The sequence below is a fragment of the Mastacembelus armatus genome, chromosome 11, assembly GCF_900324485.2.
Source record: "Mastacembelus armatus chromosome 11, fMasArm1.2, whole genome shotgun sequence".
NCBI classification, from domain to species: Eukaryota; Metazoa; Chordata; class Actinopteri; order Synbranchiformes; family Mastacembelidae; genus Mastacembelus; species Mastacembelus armatus.
In genome coordinates this window covers 9,905,181-9,926,004 of record NC_046643.1, presented here as the reverse complement: position 1 = coordinate 9,926,004, position 20,824 = coordinate 9,905,181, and the positions used below count along the sequence as shown (strand labels likewise).

Here is a 20,824-nt window from a genome sequence, read left to right as displayed (position 1 = left end):
ATGGACCTAATTAAAACGTTGTACTCGTCATCATCTCCAAAGCTTTGCCAAACGCTTTCTGGTGGAGAGGAGGCTGGGAGATGCAGGACCACATGACTGACTCTGAGCTGCAGAGGGATGGGAGTCAGATTGGGTTTCTTGTCTCTCATTGGTCGGTGGGCTGACTTTTGACACGCAGACCAGGGACCCTCCTGCCGTATAAATAGGCCTGATAGAACTTTATTATTCTAGCATCACGGCAGCAGTTTCTGCTAAGTTTGGAGTTACTCGCGTCACCACAACTGTATGCCTGCTTGAAGGTGGTTTAAAAACAGGGGCTCAGCAGCACAAGGAGTCTGCATGTCTGTTTAGACATGCTCAGCTTTGTGGATACCCGGATTCTGTTGCTGCTTGCAGTAACTTCATACCTAGCATCATGTCAATGTAAGTTTCAATATCTGCTCTTTCTCTGTGGTGGATATTTTTTTTTCGGGTCCCACTGCTTGAGGATCTTGCGCTTGGCTTTTGTTTTGGGACTTACATCAAGGTCAACCTGAAGAAGCTCAAAGCACTGCTGAATTAAACTCAACGGATTGAGCTCATGCAGAGGATTCTTCTGTTGTTTTTTTTTCCCTAAGGATACAAATATTATTTGATTAGTTTCCCGAGAGGGAGAAGTTACACTGCTGAAAAGAGTTTTTGTTGCTTTGACAGAGTCAGCTTAGCTTAGTGTATCTGCAAAGCTTTTAATGCATGTGGAGAAATGAAACTAGCCTAGTTGTGGATTTTTCTTTAAGACTTAGGTTGAAAAACTTTTTGGGGCGTTGTACACATTGTTCCATCCAGATGTCCAGGGTATGAAGCTTTATTATAGGAAACTGTAATGTCTCCCCCTGGTGGCCGTGGGTGCAAACATCTACTTGGCATCAATTTTCTCCCCTTCAAAAGATTTGTTTATCAAAGCTTAAGTAGGAATGACAATAAATTATAAAATGTTTCCGTTTTTATAAATATTTTTAAACTACATAAACTTGTCTCTGACTTTCTGCAGTTGGTTGTATAGTTTAACAAATCATGACGTTTTGCAGATAAGAAGACAAGATATGCAGCATAAAGTTAAACTTTTTTCATTCCAGTAATCCATCAAATAGGAAAATAATTAACCTCACATCACTTTGAATGTCCAGGTACGCCACCTTGTGGTCCAGATTTGACATGATAAGTTAAGGGTTCATTGGGAGGTTCCAGCTGTGCCAAAACGAGCCATGACAAGGTGGTCCAGATTCAGAGAGGGCAGCTGGTGTCCTCCTGTGAGAAGGTGTAGACGAGAGATACAAACATCAGCCACCACTGAAGGATGCAGTCATCAGAAGATCAAAATGAAAGCAGATTACTAATTTAGTATAGCACAAGTCATAACACCTGGGCTCAAATTCACCTATTGCCCACAAATCTATCACATAATGATAATATTTTAGCACAAGTGACATCAGATCAATAAGATCAATAAGCGCTGTACATTACAAATGCTGTAGTTTGTAGTTTGCAGTAGCAGGCCAAATATTCCTGTCCCAAGGGCATCAACTACCTGTTTAGACCTGTTAGCAGCCAGAGCCTTCAAATCTGGAATCTTACTGAACGCTAAGATCCACATTCATTACAGAGGCAGTTTGAAGAGGTTTGCTGTGATAGACAAGGGCCTTGTTTAACATTTTCTAGCAAAAGGCAAAAATGTTCTAACAGTCCCAAACCCCGGCACAGTGTTTGTACCCTGGATGAGTGTGTGGCCCAGGTTTCTATTTCTCCCTACATATTCTCTAAGTTGTAGGTTTCCTTGCACATAGGATTACTGGAATTTAACATGTGTAATATGCCCTTTTTTGAACAAAGAAAATTCAGTCTGCATAATAGTTATCTCCAGTCGAGTGTGTTCACCTTTTTTCATGCAAAGTGACAAACCCTGTATGAAGAAGTTAACGCATGAAACAAGTAGCTGCATGGAAATGACATTGTTTCTTTTTCAGGTGACTGTTTTGTTCTTAAGATGATCTAACGGAGTATCCCCTTTTCTCTCCCCACCTTTCTCTCTCTTCCTCTCCTCCATCTCCTCAACACCACAGCCTCGGTTAGTACACATGCACACAACCATGGAAGCAACAACATCTTAAAGTCAGCTTTACCTTGTCACTTTGTCTTTTGCCTTTTAAACGCTGATAAATGTTCCATGAAAGGAGAGACATGTCGGTTGTTCTTGACCCTTTGAGCAATCTCAACAATGCGCAGAGCATTTCACTTAGGAATTTTCTGCCCCTGAACTAAAGTTATTTCTTGCAGTTTTCCTTCCTGTCCATGAGTAGGTGAGGGTCCTATTGGCTAAAGTTTGTGTCAGTGAAAGCTAAAACCGTCGTGCTGAGGCACCCTTAGAGCCTGGTACAAAGGATCTTTTCTGTGGACAGAAGAGAGGGGGCAGACGGAGGTTTGCCCCTAACAGCTTCTGTAGCTTTGGGTCAGTTTGAAATCTTCTTCTGCTCCTTGATTTGGATTTAAAATAGCTATCAAAAGCTGATCTCTGACCAGGTACAAAAGATTGAAATCTTCAGCTCAGATAAAATTTGAAAGCCAAAAATGACTAAATTATTCGTTTGTGTAAGCCTGGGGCTCCTATAATGAAATCACTGTTGAAATGATTCTGCTCATATGTGAGATTGCTTAAAATGAAACACCTCTGAGTATGGTGTTTGCTGCTTCAGCCACAGCATTAGAATATTTTACAAGTTGCAGTACACACTCTGTGGTTCTGGTAACATTTAAGAACTTCTATTGCTGAATCCATGAACTAACATGCTCTTACTTATAAGAGGTTGTTGAGTTTGATATGGGACAGCGTTTATTTCATTAAGCATCTCTGTTCACATGTTGATCACATGCACATTGCTCTCAAGTGCTTTCATTTTAATTCGAGCATCTACATCAGCACATTTTCTGTATTATTGTGCTAGTACCACATCATATTTGCATGACTTAGCTTCTTTTTTTCCACAATGGCTACTTATCGTTTTTAGTTTACGCAAAAGCTAAAAAGGCTGAGTGTTTGATATAGCCTACGTGTTCAGTGACTTGAGAAACCCCGAAAAGACTGAATAAATAAATCTTACATTTATTTATCTTCTTTTCTATTTAGGAGGGAGTCAAGGTGAGCACATCATATGTGTCATTTTTCACCTGGAATGTGGCATATCAGACATAAAGCATAGTTAAGATTGGTAAAGATCAGAGGGCACTAAAATGCTTGTCTTTGCACCATAAACTCGTGCACAGTTTATTGATATCAACATATACCAGAGCATTTGAGAATAATTCAAATCTGGTTTCTGATTTGCTTTTAGTCGCAGTATATTTAGTTTAGTACATGCAACACTGGCCTGCTTTGCTAGAAGAATATTTTGGGGCTGACATGATGTTAAAGCAATAAACTGAGCCATCTGCTCTATGTTTTGGTCTGACTGAGTCATCCCTCTACCACAGGGTCTCAGAGGAGACAAAGGACCTCGAGGTGACAGGGTAAGCTGAACCTAACTGAACTCTTCTGCCTTTGATCAAACAAGCATTTCCAAATATGTATTTGATTATGTGTGTTTATGAAGCATCCTTGGCACACTGTTTCTTGACGTCATTTGACCTTCTAACCTCATGTGACCACACCTCTTTGTTTACATCAGCCATAGGCCTAGTGTTTACAGACAATAATAGTAACCTGAATGGCTGTTAGGTACTACATAAAATTGCTGCTTGATTTTTTTTTTTAACAGTACCACATACTCTCCTCTGTTGCTGAAATCAATAAGACGGTTTTTGACAGTGGTTAAACATTATCTAGTTATCTATTTACTTATCCATTGAATTCTGAAACCACACTGAGCTCACGAGAAATTAGTCTTCTAGTTCCTGTATAGTTCACAGAAGTCACTTTGTTGCAGCATCCTCAGATATTAACAGCTGTTCAGGGTGTTTACTTATTATCTCACCTTTGTTTTACAGGGTCCTCAGGGCCCAAATGGAAAAGATGGCAAACCCGGACTCCCTGGACCCCCTGGCCCCGCTGGTCCCCCTGGACCCCCTGGACTCGGAGGAGTAAGTATGCTGTTTATATTCGCAAAAGAGCCAACCTGGATTAGCAGATTATTATAAATGGGGTCCAAAAACTTTGATAATGCTGTAGTTTGATTTTCAATATGCAAACTGTGCAGGATAAGCAGCAAAAGTTGTCCATGTGATGCAGGACTCATATTCAATATACTGAGGACTGCCGGCCTGACAACACTCATGCTGCTGTGTCACCCTGACAAGTCCTAAAAAACATTCCTAATTTTATTATTGACCTCTGTTGACCTCCCTGTCTTATTGAAGATGTCATAACCTTATAACCTTTAACCTTTTTTAACCGTATGTCCCTAATGCCTTTTTAAAAGAAAACACATGCACGATACACAACCTAGTTACTAGTGTTACTATTAATTTTTCTTAAGTTTACAGATTCTAAAAATGTTTGAAACCTGAATGAATAATATTCTTGTCTAATAGTTTCTGATATATTATATCTATAGAGACTTATAAGTGTGTAATCGGGGTAATTAATCTATTGTTGCCTTCCAACAGAACTTTGCTGCTCAGTATGATGGCGCAAAAGGTCCTGATCCCGGCCCTGGACCCATGGTGAGGGCCCCTGTCTTTCTGGCCCCCACACACCCACAAACACAAATATATACACATATAAACACACATCACTGTTTGTAACACTAAAGCAACCATTTCCAGAAACACATGCCAACGCTTGATAAGATTCTTGTGTTTCATGTTTGAATTTTGATTCTAGTCAGTTTGAATCATGCTCATAATACAGTGACCTGCAATAACTTCATTTTAGTAATTTATCATTTATTTGATTCTTCTTTTCAGGGTATGATGGGTGCTAGAGGCCCTCCCGGACCTCCTGGACCCCCTGTAAGTACAAGCCCCCACTGCAAATTTATCCAATATATTGATCTGATCAAACTTGACTGATTACTCATGCTTAAAATAGGAATTGGCTCTGGCACTTGTCATATTGTTTACATGACTAATTGCTCTGCCTCCTCTCATTCAACAGGGACCTCAGGGACACACCGGACATGCTGGTGAGCCTGGAGAGCCCGGACAGCCTGTAAGATTATCTGACAAAATATTCACAATTCTTCATTTTATTATGTTGACAGAGCTGGAGTGATCAGGTGATGTCATTATTATCTTAACGCTCTGGTTTTCTTTTCCCTAGGGCCCCCTTGGTCCCCGTGGCCCCCCTGGACCCCTTGGCAAAGCTGGAGAGGATGTATGTGCACTTTTGATTTTCTATAAACACTTTTCATGGGTTACTTTGGTCTACACATAAAGTCTTTGATTGTTCCCTCTTTCTTGGAGTTGTTTATTTTGAGTTGTAGTTTTTTGTTATTTAAATGCCAAAAGATAAAATCTGTTTTGCTGAATCACAGGGTAACAACGGCAGACCTGGCAAGCCTGGAGACAGAGGTGCCCCCGGCCCTCAGGTAAGAGAGTTTCACCAAAACATAAAAAAAAAACATAAAACACATATTGCAAACTGATGCAAACAGATATTAGTAAGATATAAATGAAACATTAAATATTCAACTTTGTTTTGAATTGTAGGGTGCTCGTGGATTCCCCGGAACCCCTGGACTTCCAGGAATGAAGGGACACAGAGTGAGTGTTGATCTTTTCCTGTCCTTGACCTGAACTTTACCTACTTGTATGGAAGTCACAGTGTAGTTCTGCTCACCTGAGTACCAGCAGCATGAAGGCATCTATTCCAAAGCAGAATAAAATGAAGCAAGAACCACACCATGAGCTGTGTCCAAAGTGGAAACAACGTGCCCCATATTCAGAACCACTGGGTGTAATCCTTCTTCCTGCCTCTTCCTGAGAAAACCAAAATGGAAAATGTAAAGTTTATTATGAAAAATGAGACATTGACTGTATTGACAGAAAGGAAGTGTTACTGCTGTCATAGTTGAAGTCACTTCATGGTGTCTTCCATACAAGTAAGAGCCAACTGAGAGCCCCCTGAGAAACCACCTTTGAGGATGGATAAGATTTCTCACATGAGGCTTTGGATGTATCCCATCCTATAAGAATTATGGAGAGGTCAATCAATAATAGTTCTTGTTCATTTGCACATTAATTCTCTTAAGAACCTGGATTGTCTAAAATTGATCCGTATCTCCTCACTTTTTCCCTAACATGATATTTTCTTTCCTGATCTCACGTGTAATACAACATAATTTTTATTCCGCGGTCCCTTATATGAAATGTGGTAGCTCTAACATCTTGAAATATCTCCATTCATCTTTCTTTCTGTGATTTAGGGTTACACTGGTCTGGATGGACGCAAGGGAGAGCCTGGTGGTGCTGGTCCCAAGGTAAGAAGGGCATCTTCTTCATGACTGCAGCATCAAATGTTCCTATGGAGTACTTCTTTTTTTATCCCAGTTTCTATTAGTCCTATATTAAAGGTTGATGTCAGCCTGCTCATAAGATATTATGTGTGTGTTGTTGATGACTTGATGAGTGTGAAGAATAATGTCTTGTAGATTCTACAAAGATACATACATGTAGGAGTATTGTAAGCAGAAACAAATGAGAAGTCAACTTAGCATTCGCAATATCTCAACTTCTAGTCCACTTCTTTAATTAACCTATTAACCTGTAACCATGAGCCGCTTCACTCCAGATCACCTTAATTCACCTTCTCTGTCCTCTCCTATAGGGTGAGCCTGGTGCACATGGAGCTGCTGGAAGCCCTGGACTGGCTGTAAGTTTTTGATCATGCTTAACATTTTATGCGTACAGTATTATTAACGTTAGGCCATCTCAATAATTATCATTATCAATAATTCTGACCATATTAGAGCTTTTATAATGGTTATGTTATCACAGCCATGTTAGATGCTTTTTAAACATATTTTTCTTACTGAACTTATCATTTGACACTATTTTTGCAGCAAAGATATTTTTCTCATCACTCTTGTTTTCTGTTTCTTCAGGGTGGTCGTGGTCTGTCTGGTGAGAGAGGTCGTCCTGGCCCTGCTGGCCCTGCTGGTGCTCGTGGTGCTGATGGTAATGCTGGACCTGCTGGCCCTGCTGTGAGTGTTGCCCTTTTAAGCCCTTTTGTGATAATGAAATTCATCTCAAGATGAGGATGTCAACAATATAAAGCGTACTTCATTATTGGTATCATAAGGAATACGTTCTTATGTGTAATATAAAAGGCCTGGTTTACTCATATTAGTAAAAGCAACATTTTTAATCTTTGACCTTAATGTGAACTTTGTCTTGTTTGACATATATGCTGATGTCACATATACCGTTCCTCTACCCAGGGTCCCGTTGGTGCTGCTGGTCCCCCAGGTTTCCCCGGTGGCCCAGGCCCCAAGGTGGGTGTGATGTTGATCCTTGTGGCATCCCCTCTATGCTGCATTAGCCTTCCACAAAACAAACTTCATTAACATACAGTACAGGCATCTTTCAGAGACATATATCTGTTACTTTAAATTTGTCTGTATCCCCAGGGGAATTGCTCATAATATTAAACATCTCCACAAACACTGAGCAGTTGATTTCCTTTTTAAAAGACCTTACATTTCAAACAAGTATTATTAAGATCATATACTCACATACTAATATCATTTTAAATTCCCATATAATATCCATATAACTACAGGGTTATATGGATACATTCTTATTCTGTATATGTTTTTGTCATTGACAGGGAGAGATTGGACCTGCTGGACCTACTGGCGCAGCTGGACCTCAGGGATCTAGAGGAGAGCCTGGCCCCAATGGTGCTGTTGGCCCCGTTGGCCCACCTGTAAGTATACAAACATGTTGCCGCTCAAACCCAGGTGCTTTCCTATCCCGTCTAACCAGACCTCGAATAATAATTAGGAAAAACGTGTTTTTTAGTGAGTTAAAATGTTAGATTCTGTCCCAATGGTTAGAAAGTTTTGATGATTTTCTGCCTGCCATCATTATTATTATAGTATAAATGGTGCGTGTCCTTAAAGGCAGTGTCATTGATGCACATTTCATTAAGTGAACAAAAGAGCTCCACTGTATAGACAGTTCTTGCTATAGCATATTGTAATGTAATTGCAATGTGATGTGTGATATTATCACATACTCAATATTGTAATGGAGATTTTACAAATGGGCTAATAGACCTCTATCTATATTATAGCATTTTAGAAGTGTTTCTCAGTTAGAGAAGTTAGAACAGAAATGTGTTCTGTCTTAAAAAAAACATCTTGCTTTCCCTTCCTAGGGTAACCCTGGTGCTAATGGTCTTCATGGAGCCAAGGGAGCTTCTGTAAGTATTCATTTAGGGCTGCTACAACAATCAGGTCTCTACAGTGCTCATAATTAATGAGGCTGTGTTGAAAAACTAAACTTGATTTATTTTTTTCTTAATATTATATTTTTTCATGATTTGTCCTTGTTTTTAAAGAATATATCATGCTAATATGATGTTTGAAGCTAAGATGATAAATGACAGTAACCCCCCCCCCTGTCATTTAGGGTACTCCTGGTGTTGCTGGAGCTCCTGGATTCCCTGGACCAAGAGGAGGACCCGGACCCCAGGGCCCTCAGGGTGCTGTTGGACCCAGAGGCCTGTCTGTGAGTATGCATACATAGAAACATTGATAAAAATCATATATATTTGCTTAGAAGCCTGTATGTTCACATAATTCTCATACTCTTATATGCATAATGCAGAAAGACCTATATTAATTGTAAACAGGTTAATTTTTTACGAACATCTGTTTATCTGTGTCTGTTTTAGGGAGATCCAGGTACTCAGGGTGTTAAGGGAGACACTGGTCCCAAGGGAGAGCCTGTAAGTTCATGTTCATTCATTTAAAAAATTAATCAGATTCTGTGCACTGTCCCAGACTGCTGACCTTAATCTTCTCTGTTCTCTTCAGGGTCATACTGGACCTCAGGGACCCCCTGGACCTCAGGGTGAGGAGGGCAAGAGAGGACCCACTGGTGAGCTTGGTGCCTCTGGTCCTGCTGGCCTCCGTGGAGCTAGAGTGAGTACCAGACAGTCTTTTTCTAGAGGGTGGCATTGTGTTATGTCACTTGGATCACCTGTTAATGCCTTTGTCTACTGTAGGGTGCTCCTGGCGGCCGTGGTCTGCCTGGTGCTGAGGGAAGGACTGGCCCCATTGTAAGTGTCTGAATAACAAATTACATCTCATACACATGCAACATGTAGTAGTACAAAATTTAATTGCAAAATAGATTAAGTTAATATTTAGTCAAACTTTATCTCATCTCTTTCACCATTTTGTCTCCTTCTTGTAGGGCATGCCTGGTGCCCGTGGTGCCACTGGACAAGCTGGACCTCGTGGACCCCCTGGTGATGCTGGTCGTGCTGGTGAGCCTGGCCCAGCTGGACTCAGGGTGAGACTTTTGCTCAGCTTTTGAACAGTGAATCCAGTCAATCCCAGAGACAGATCAAGTGGAAAATAGGCCTGTAGCAAAGTGAAAAAAGCTCTGTTAGAACAGCAGCTTGGAGCAGTAGTAGCCTAATTTAATTAGTAGGTAAGTTACGTTCTGAATTAAACCCAAGACTTTGATAAAAGGTAGTTAGACTGAAGGGTCAGCTGTAACAGTACAGTACATCTTAATGACTAATAAATGTTTATTTTCCACAGGGTCTCCCAGGAAGCCCTGGAAGCTCCGGACCCCCAGGAAAGGAGGGACCCAGTGTAAGTAAACACAAATGTTATGATAATGCACATTTCTTCATTATTTGACTCAATGTGTCTCATTTTGTACAGTTTATGAGCATATCCGATCGAATATATACAGTTAACATTACTTCCTCCTTCAGGGTCCTTCTGGACAAGATGGCCGCTCTGGACCTCCCGGCCCAACTGGACCCAGAGGCCAGCCTGGAAACATTGGCTTCCCTGGACCCAAAGGACCTTCTGTAAGTAGAAATGAATTTAAGAGTGGAAATGAACATTTGGAAATATATTGTTTTTTTGTTTCTTTTCATAACCTGTACTTAACCTGCCTCTTACCTCCTTCAGGGTGAGCCTGGCAAGCCTGGTGAGAAGGGAGGCACTGGCCCCACTGGACTGAGAGTAAGTCAAAAAAACACAAAATATAATGATATATTAAACATAAACATACATGTCATTTATCATTTATGAACTCCCCCATTGCCAGGAGTTGTCACAAATAATAATGTTTGTATTTTGTTTTTAGGGAGCCCCTGGACCTGATGGAAACAATGGAGCTGCTGGCGCTGTTGGACCAGTTGTAAGTATCCTTATATGTCACATTCATATCACATATTAGTTGTTTTGAGTTTCCCCTTATTCTGACAAATATCTACTGTACAATGTTTAACTAAAGATTTTGTTACTATGACATCAGTGTGCCTTTTGTAACACTACTCTTCTCTCTTTCCCCCTATAGGGTGGTCCTGGTGAGAAGGGAGAGCAGGGACCTGCTGGAGCACCTGGTTTCCAGGTTTGGATCCATCATTTGTCTTTATATAAATCAGAAATTCAGAGCAGTTTTACCTGGAGAAACTGTATATTGTTTTACTGCCCTTCAGCCCAAAGTTGTGACTTCTTGCTGCTGTTCACTAAAAGAATCTCTTATAAAAAATACAAACAGAAGCGTCTTTCACAGTTACATATAGTGTGATCTACTAATCTCTTTTTAAAATCCTGTGAGCATTTGGTAAATGCCCTGTTGTCTGTGGAAAGTGACAGAGCTAAAAAAAAAAAAAACAATAATAGATAGGTTTTTTCCCCACTTCGTTGATTCTTTCAGTGCTAATGTTGCAGCTTAATATTTTTTAGGGTCTGCCTGGCCCCGCTGGACCTGCTGGAGAGGCTGGCAAGCCTGGAGAGAGAGTAAGCAATAGAGAAACACACATCAAGTTTGTCCATGACATGAAGTCAACAGAAATTTTTGAATCAGTGCTACATCTCCAATTAACTATTCATATCTCTATAGGGTATCCCAGGAGACCAGGGAGTTCCTGGACCTGCTGGTACTAAGGTAAGTTCACTTGTTCATCTCTCTGTTTTGCAGAAGGAAGGAGTGTAGTGCTATTGTAAGCTCACAAATACTGAATAGACCCCCCTCACATCACATTCAGTGTTCAGGATAAACTATCTGTCCAAACTGAAGAATAGCTGAGTCTTATTTACACCAAATAAATGAGTCAAAAAATTGTTTGTTCCACCAGGGAGAACGTGGTAATCCTGGTGCTGCCGGAGCTGCTGGATCTCAGGGACCAATTGGAGCCCGTGGACCTGCAGGTGCCCCTGGACCTGATGGTGGCAAGGTAAAATGATACTATAGTATGCTCAAGCAGGGGATTAAAGTTATAAACAAATGTTATAGATAACCCCTAGACACACAAACTGTCAAAAATGTTGCTCAGAGAAACAACTGTAAGCTGCCCAAGCCTTCGTGATAAATGAATTTTTATAAATTTGTCTGTGTTTGATGACACAGAAAAAAAACATTGTTCAAAATATATGTTACTAGGGAGAGCCTGGTTCTGCTGGACCCGCTGGTACTCCCGGACATCAGGGACCTGGTGGCATGCCTGGTGAGCGGGGAGGTGCTGGAGCTCCTGGGCCCAAGGGAGAGAAGGTAAGTTCTCAAAATCTAACACCTGCAAATTTAGCAGGAGTTTAGCCTCAAAAGAAGTCATGTTTGTTAATGACAGTGTTTTTTTTTTCTCTATAATACTCCGCCTTACACCTTTTCCTCTCTCTTTATAGGGAGAGCTTGGACACAGAGGCCCTGATGGCAATGCTGGCAGGGATGGTTCACGTGTAAGTTAAACTCACTAATCCTCCTTTAGGCACCTGATATAAAACCACTGTCAGTCCATTCCAGTAGTTTGAATGTAGCAACCAGAACCTCGGTCTCACTGTGCGCCCCGCTGTTTTTCTAGGGTTTGCCCGGACCTGCTGGACCTCCTGGACCCACTGGAGCCAATGGTGATAAGGTAAGTAAATGATGTGTATAAATGATTTGTCATAAAGCAAGTAGTGAGAGAAATAATTAGAATGAAGGTATTTAGGATGTACAATGCAACACAGACAGAGCCATGTAATAGAGCTTTGCTTTGGCCTAAAAACAGCAGCCTCCAACATTATACAAGATAGTGGATAGATCCTGTACCAGACCTCAAACAGAAACCCATCAACAAATGTTATTGAGATGAATCTACTGTAATAAATCTCATCTTGACTGACCAAAGCAGTTACATACATTAGTACCTCCCACTCATTTGTAGTAGTAATTGCAATTGCCCCCAATGTAGCATTGTATCAATACTAGAACCTCAACACTGCCCCCTAATGGCTGTTTTATAATATTTTTAATAGCTGACCTTCAACTTAATCAAGGGTAACAGTGGTAATAACATGGAAATCAATTCAGCAAGCAAACCAACAACATTGTTATGTATTTTAAATTCTTTCTTTGTATTTTTTCTAATTTGTACAATTTTTTTTTCCTGACATTTTATATCCCTTTGGCCTATAGACACACTGGCTGAGCAAGAACATTCAACAATTCAGTATCAGTGACTGCTTTAGTATAGATTTGCATGGCATGGCATAAAAAAAAACAAAGTTTGGAATTGCAATAATTCCAAATTTGAAAGTATATTTATATTAGCTGATTTATATAAACTGATTAGGTTTTCAATTCTACAAGTGACCTAAATTTATTTTGTTTATTTGAATAATCAGACTATTGTGCTATTCTTATATCTATAGAAGGTAATATCTATAGTATTTCATGCAAAATTTATGTTCAAAAAAGATTTGACATATCTGCTTGAATTTATGGATGGATCACTGGATTGATTGATCAACTCTGCTAATAAAAGCACTCACCTTTTTCTCCTGTAGGGTGAGAGTGGTTCCTTCGGACCTGCTGGCCCTGCTGGAGCCCGTGGAGCCTCTGTAAGATTCTGTTTTTTACTTTCTTTGTTATAACATTGTAGTACCACATTCACTCTGAATGATCTGTCAACATAAATATAACACAAAAAACAGATCTTATTTTTCAGTCTTTCTAACTGGCTACTTTTTATCAACAGGGAGAGCGTGGAGAGGTTGGACCTGCCGGAGGTCCTGGATTCGCTGGACCCCCTGTGAGTAAGCAGCCAATACACAAACACACAAATACATACACACACACAGTTTCTCAGATATTGACTCAGTCTTGTTCTTCCTCCTCCTCCCTGTAGGGTGCTGATGGTCAGACTGGTGCAAGAGGAGAGCGTGGACCTGCTGGAGGAAAGGGAGAGGCTGGTCCCTCTGGCCTTGCTGGAGCTGCTGGACAGTCTGGACCTGCTGTTAGTACCATTCACTCAAAATACATACAGTATATTTACACCTTGAAAGATCTAAATTGACGAGTGTAGGTTTCATGTAATAGAAATATTAACTGCTAATACTAAAATGTAAATAATAACTGTAAACTGAATCAGAATACAAGAATATAATATAATTTCAAATGATGACATAAGTCATTACTAGTTTTGGATTCAGATGGTATTGAAGCCCTGTGGGATAAAATTTAGAATTATAGGTTATAGGTTATGATGATATATGACTAGTACTGATAAACAATGGTGTCTGATATTTTTTTCTGTGTATCTAGGGTCCTGCTGGCCCTGCTGGACCTACTGGTGCTCGTGGAGATACCGGTCCTTCCGTGAGTATTGAAACATTAAAAAAAACGAATTCCTCCTAATTGCATCCAAAAGCATGTAAGTTATATGAAATGTGTCATATATAAAAACAGATTTACTCACAACACTAAACCACGTCAAGTCCTAATAGGTTACCAGAACTTGTAGTAAATGAAAATAAAAATCCAAACTTTTGGAAACATTTTAATGATCAGGCTAAATTGAAATGTCAGAAAGTCATCATTAGACTTTAAACCCTTAGTTCAAACAACCATAAAGCCATTTTAAGTCAAAATTTCAAGTTAGCAATGTACCATAATGTGACATTTTGTCTCTTTTCTGTTTTTGTATTTGTATTTCATCTATGCTCCTTGAGCAGAAAATATCTTTATCTTATTTCTTAGGTCCAGTCACACACACATAGACACATGAAAACAGATACACCACGTTCGCTATATAACCTTTGACTGTGTGTGATTCTTATCAGGGTCTGACTGGTTTCCCTGGTGCTGCTGGCAGAGTTGGTGCTGCTGGTCCTGCTGTAAGTATTGATTTTATATTTACAGATATCATGAACACACATGCAAACACTACTGTTGCTTTTCATAAACTGATTCCTACTGTAAATTCTCATCTCATAATTACCCTTGCATCACTCTGCACCAAACACACACTAATACTTCACACTAACCTGTACTCTTTCTCTCCCCCTCTCAGGGCATTGTTGGACCCCCTGGCCCCGCTGGTTCCGCTGGTAAGGATGGCCCCCGTGGTCTCCGTGGTGATCCTGGTCCTACTGGTCCTTCTGGAGAGCAGGGTATCCATGGACCACCTGGTCCATCTGGTGAGAAGGGACCCCATGGAGAGTCTGGTGCCACTGTAAGTTTTAGCAAATTTTTCCTAATTAACACATACAAGACTAGGAAACACAAAAATACATGTGAGTTACCTCCTCTAGTCTAGACCTCTATAATCTCAGTGCATCAATATGTGTCACGTATCTGTTTAGGGTCCCCCTGGTGCTCCTGGAACCACTGGTGCCATTGGAATCCAGGGATTCAGTGGTCTGCCTGGTGCTAGAGGAGATCGTGGTAGCCCTGGTGGTGCTGGTGCTCTGGTAAGTACAAATCAATAATAATAGTGTACCCATATGGTACACCTGTACTTCAAGCACCAAGGAGAGTGTTTTATTCATCATCTTTAAAAGCCATTACCTTCAGCATGATGAGATGACCCCAAATTTGAATTGGCACATAAATATTATCAATTTGATGACAATGAATACACAGTAATAAATTATTAAAACCAAGACTCACACTGACAGCAGGCTTCATGCATACAGTATTATATTCAGTATGCATGAGTACTGGGAAATTCAAAAGCCAACGAATACTACTAGTAGGTCAAACATGTATTGTACATATTCTGTATCACAGTATGAAGCCTTTAATTATATTTGACCCTTTTTTCTGCACTCTATTACAGGGAGAGCCTGGAAGAGTAGGACCTGCTGGTTCCGCTGGACCCCGTGGTCCTCCTGGCAACATTGGACTGCCTGGTATGACCGGACCTCAGGGAGAGGCTGGACGTGAAGTAAGGATTTGACATGTCACTTACTGGTAGTCCAGTAATCTGTGAACAGATTAATTTGATCCGTTGGATAAGGATTTCCAAAATATCCCATTCAAGTTGAGTTGCTGTTAATTGGCTTAACTTACTGACAGCTACACAGAAATTACATGAAAGCGTGATATAAACCAGTAAAGGAACTATTATGTAAACTGTAATATTCTTTGCCATACACAGGGTAGCCCTGGTAACGATGGACCTCCTGGCCGTCCTGGTATTGCTGGATTTAAGGTAATGCCCATTAATACACCTTATAGCGTATATGTATACAAAATATATTCATATATGCTGTGATCTGATGTGCATCTCTTTCCACCACATTTAGGGAGACCGTGGTGAGCCTGGACCTTCTGGTGCCGCAGGAATTGCTGGTGCCCCCGGACCTGCTGGACCCACTGGAGCTGCTGGCAGACCTGGAAACCGTGGAGAGTCTGTACGTGCCAACAGCAACCTGTTTAAAATGGATTAACTACAAGACAGATTATTTTTGTTTCTAAAATTGCCTTTTATAAAATACATTAGCAGGGTACAAGCATTGCTAATATACATTCACCTGATTCACTTATCTTATTTTCTTAACTTGTCACTAGGGCCCTGGAGGTCCTGCTGGACCTGCTGGCGCCGCTGGAGCTAGAGGTGCCGCTGTAAGTAGAATACTCGATAGTTACAAAAAGAGCCCATAGAATTGTTTTCAATCACTATTTAAAAGGAGACCAGACTGATTATATATGTGCACCTCCATAACACCTAAAATGTGAGCATGTAAACTGTATTCTTTTGAAGTGACACGATGTTCCTGGCTGTGTGTGTATTAAAGGGACCTGCTGGACCACGTGGTGAGAAGGGAGTTGCTGGAGAGAAGGGAGAGAGAGGCATGAAGGGTCTGCGTGGACATCCTGGTCTCCAGGGAATGCCTGGACCTTCTGTGAGTGATGGCACAATATCATGATGCACACTGATGCTTACACCACTATACACATAAATGGACTCCAGATACGTTGGCAGGTTTAATAGCACCATGATGTAAACACTGCACAAAGCTGCCATTCAGTGATGCACTTTCTTTCCACGCAGGGACCATCTGGTGACTCTGGGCCCGCTGGAGCTTCTGGACCTTCTGGACCCAGAGTGAGTGGAAACCTAATTAACCACAATACATCAGTGTTTTTTTCCTGTTCCACTTAAATTGTAGAGGCATCATGTCACCAGTCGAACACTTACACAAGTTACACAAGGTATTTAGGAGTGTTCATTGTACTTTCATGTACCATATTTTGTATTGGTACGTTATGTGTATATGTTCACATGCTGTAAATTTACAGCCCTATATGATGCAGAATTTCCCAAAGAAACAAATGTTTCAAAGTGTGATGATCTATTTTTCAGGGACCTGCTGGACCCCATGGACCTCCTGGTAAGGATGGCAGAGCTGGTTCCCATGGTACTATTGGTGCTCCTGGTGCCCGTGGACCCCCTGGATATGTTGGAGCTGCTGTAAGCACATCTTGAATGCCTTCATCTGCTAAAACACTGAATTTCATTTTGTAAACTGACAGTTTGTATATAAATCCACTTTTTTGTCCATCTCAGGGTCCTCCTGGACCTCCTGGTCTGCCCGGTCCTCCCGGCCCTGCTGGTGGTGGATATGATGTCTCCGGATATGAGGAGTACAGAGCTGATCAGCCTGCTCTGAGAGCCAAGGACTACGAGGTTGATGCCACTATCAAGTCATTGAACACACAGATTGAGAACCTGCTCTCTCCTGAGGGATCCAGGAAGAACCCTGCCCGTACCTGCCGTGACATCAGGCTCGGCCACCCTGACTGGAGCAGCGGTAAGCTCAACTCTGTAGCAATATAGCAAAAATATATCTTAACATTAAGGAAAGTTTATGTCCTTTGAAGCCCATAGGTTAATTTCTTCTTGTTTGGCCTTTAAGCAAGCCCCCTAAATAAGAAAAATGCACTCATTCCATAGTTTTGATTTTTTTTTTCTTCCTCTTCTGTAGGATTCTACTGGATTGACCCCAACCAGGGCTGCATCAATGATGCCATCAAGGTCTTCTGCGACTTCACCACCCGCGAGACCTGCATCTATGCCCACCCTGAGAGCATTGCCCGCAAGAACTGGTACAGAAGCACCGAGGGAAAGAAGCACGTCTGGTTCGGCGAGACCATCAACGGTGGTACTGAGGTGAGGTGGAAGCACATCACTTAATTTGGGCTGTACACAGATTGGCTGCACTTTACTAATAGACAAGACAACATATTAACTAGTGTTCCTTCCTTCTGGCAGTTTACCTACAATGATGAGACCCTCAGCCCCCAGAGCATGGCCACCCAGCTGGCCTTCATGCGCCTGCTGTCCAACCAGGCTAGCCAGAACATCACCTACCACTGCAAGAACAGCGTTGCCTACATGGACGATGAGAGCGGCAACCTGAAGAAGGCTGTGGTGCTCCAGGGCTCCAATGATGTGGAGCTGAGGGCCGAGGGCAACAGCCGATTCACCTTTTCCGTGCTGGAGGATGGCTGCACTGTGAGTAGTTCTTTGCTTCTTCTGATATCTTCTTTGGTCATTCCTCTGTCACCATCATTGGTTCAGTTTCATTCTTCCTTATTCTATGTATGAACTGTTTTTGGTGAGATGAAGCAGAGATGTCTCACAGTGATTTACACATTGTGCCTTTCTGAAATTCTCTCTCTTCCTTCCACTGCCCCTGCAGACACACACCGGTGAGTGGAGCAAGACAGTGATTGAGTACAGAACAAATAAACCATCTCGCCTGCCCATCCTCGACATTGCACCTTTGGACATTGGTGGAGCTGATCAGGAGTTTGGTTTGGACATTGGCCCAGTCTGTTTCAAATAAATAGACTCATGATAAATTAACACCACCAAGAGAGAAAGAACGAAAAAACAAAATCTCTGCCCTCTTTTCTGTGTTGTTTTTTTATACTGAATGCTGATTTCTCTCTGCGCATCCACTTGCTTAAGATGGGCAACTATCGGAGAGGACTGAACGGACTGAAAGGAGCGTTTGTGCAATGCAAATTAATACAGCAACCCAAAGGGACGCGGGATAACACCTTGTTGTGGGACATCATGTCATCCTTTTGTAAAAAATAAAAGAAGTGTAATAAAAACGCTGAAAGTATGCATCACTTTGTGGTCTTTGTATATCTTCCAAAGAGGAGGTTTAAAACCACAATTTCCATGAAAAAGGTTTAAACTACCTCATGCCTGTAACCTAAAGAAAATACTATTGACAAACCCTGGGTCCACAACCAAGATGTTAAGACTTCTAAGGCTTCAAGCCTTTTCCTGTATCGGAAGGTGCTCAGTTACTTGAAGCAGAGATCTATGGTGCTAATATGCAGCTGTGGAGCAAACCACTTTTTTACTGTATTACTTTGTATTGACATTTGAGGAGTCTTGCATTCGTCCCCTGATACTTCCTCACTTTAAGCAGGTGGAATGTTCTGTCTGGTTTTTGTTTTATTTTGTTCTTTCTTTTTTTTTTTTGTTTTGTCTAGAAGGTTTTTTTTTTCTTGTTTTTGTTTTTTTATTTTTATTGAGGCTTTTCTAACTCTTCAAATCCCACAGACAGTGTTCATTCTGACAGCACATATTTCATCCAATTCTCAATGGTTTTAGGCGGCCTCTCTCTCTCTCAAAAAGCAAATCACACCACAAAGTCTATTGTACCTATTTTGTATATGTGAGATGTTTAAATAAATTGTGAAAAGTTCTGAAATAAAGCATGTCCAATGTTCCAAAACACACTACTCAGTGACTTAAGTGCTTTCATGTTTTAATGACACCATTGAAGGTATGTCACTGTATTTTGGGTCTAGCCTACTAAATGATGATTTACATATCATCATTAAGCATCTTCCTATTGTGGAAGCACAGACGTATCTTGATTTACCTTCCCCTCTACCCTGCTTTTGAACAGTACATCCAGTTTTAATGTACAGTAAATTTCTGTTTACACTGTCCATGCCAATGTATGATTACTAACGTGCATTGTTTCTTGTAAATATGCATCTTCTCATGTTGCTTTTTCTTGCATAATACAGCTTTTGCATCCAAATAAATTTCTGTGATTTGGATCAAGGCTTGAATTGCAGTGATGCATCAATACGGATATTAATTAGATTTAATAGAGAAACATGACATATTTTCAAATTTCTCATTTCTCAAGAATCAGTGTTCAACTTAGTGTGTTGAGGATGGCTCAAGGATATGCAGGAAATTACCACTGTTCACACATATAAACACCAGTATAACCATTGAGTGGTTAGCACTGTTGCCTCACAGCAGGAAGGTCCCAGGTTCACAACCTGGCCTTTCTGTGTGGAGTTTGCATGTTTTCCCCATACTTGTGTAGGTTTACTCTGGGTACTCTGGTTTCCTCACACAGTCTAAAAACATGCATGTTAGGTTGATTGGTTGTGTGTCTCTATTGATGGACTGGTGACCTGTCCAGGGTGTACCCCTGCCTTTCACCCAAAGAGAGCTGGGATAGGTTCCAGCAGATCCCCCTGACCCTGGTTAAAGAATAAGCTGGTATAGATAATGGATGGATGGAGTCGAACCAATAGCACTTTCAATAACCACTAGAGGGCAGTGTCGCTCGTTTTTAGTGGATGGATGTGCAGGCTGTGGGCTTGGCACTTAAAAGATGTGCAGTGTGGCATATACCTTGGCCTCAGGTTTTGAAACAAACTGCAGACACAAAAATGAAAATTATTCATCTATTTTATGGTTCGCTTCAGGAGGAAGCGAGTGCAAACTGGTAGGCTATTATTATTATCTTTTCACTTTAATAAAACGTATTTACATTTCTTCAAGCCAGAATTTATCCAAAGGTGAGTTGTTTCATCCTTTAACAGTTGCTACAGGGTAACTGCTAAAGGTTTACATCCACGTTATCATGGTCAAAACACCACATTTCTTCATTTTATGTTAAATTAACTTATTTTCCCCCTTTCTTCTTTTCCTTTCGGCTGCTCCCTTCAGGGGTCGCTACAGCGAATAATCTGCCTCGATTTAACCCTATCCTCTGTATCCTCCTCACCCACACCAACTATCCTCATGTCCTCCTTCACTACTTCCAAGAACCTCCTCTTTGGTCTTCTTCTAGGCCTCCTTCCTGGCAGCTCTAACCTCAGCATCCTTTTACCAATGTATTCACTGTCCCTCCTCTGAACATGTCCAAACCATCTCAGTCTGGCTTCCCTGGCTTTTTCTCCAAAACATCTAACATGAGCTGTCCCTCTGATGGACTCATTCCTGATCCTATCCATCCTCGTCACTCCCAGAGAGAACCTCAACATCTTCAGCTCTGCTACCTCCAGCTCTGCCTCCTGTCTTTTTCTCAGTGCCACTGTCTCTAAACCAGACAACATTGCT

General features: G+C 41.1%; 1 protein-coding gene across 1 annotated transcript; it reads left to right on the top strand.

Moving 5' to 3' along the window:
• Nucleotides 1–212: 212 nt before the first annotated feature.
• Nucleotides 213–19,191, top strand: col1a2 (collagen, type I, alpha 2). Its single transcript, XM_026300080.2, has 50 exons — nucleotides 213–423; nucleotides 2,100–2,104; nucleotides 3,505–3,540; nucleotides 4,018–4,110; nucleotides 4,636–4,692; nucleotides 4,936–4,980; nucleotides 5,126–5,179; nucleotides 5,291–5,344; nucleotides 5,505–5,558; nucleotides 5,680–5,733; nucleotides 6,396–6,449; nucleotides 6,797–6,841; nucleotides 7,074–7,172; nucleotides 7,410–7,463; nucleotides 7,799–7,897; nucleotides 8,351–8,395; nucleotides 8,605–8,703; nucleotides 8,870–8,923; nucleotides 9,012–9,119; nucleotides 9,203–9,256; nucleotides 9,394–9,492; nucleotides 9,747–9,800; nucleotides 9,926–10,024; nucleotides 10,128–10,181; nucleotides 10,306–10,359; nucleotides 10,519–10,572; nucleotides 10,911–10,964; nucleotides 11,068–11,112; nucleotides 11,303–11,401; nucleotides 11,608–11,715; nucleotides 11,847–11,900; nucleotides 12,023–12,076; nucleotides 12,990–13,043; nucleotides 13,181–13,234; nucleotides 13,331–13,438; nucleotides 13,747–13,800; nucleotides 14,265–14,318; nucleotides 14,495–14,656; nucleotides 14,787–14,894; nucleotides 15,263–15,370; nucleotides 15,584–15,637; nucleotides 15,732–15,839; nucleotides 15,997–16,050; nucleotides 16,224–16,331; nucleotides 16,481–16,534; nucleotides 16,793–16,900; nucleotides 16,997–17,240; nucleotides 17,415–17,599; nucleotides 17,702–17,944; nucleotides 18,132–19,191. Exons 1-50 carry the CDS (start codon nucleotides 354–356, stop codon nucleotides 18,276–18,278), a joined length of 4,068 nt encoding a protein of 1,355 aa, XP_026155865.1. The 5' UTR covers nucleotides 213–353; the 3' UTR covers nucleotides 18,279–19,191.
• Nucleotides 19,192–20,824: the final 1,633 nt, after the last annotated feature.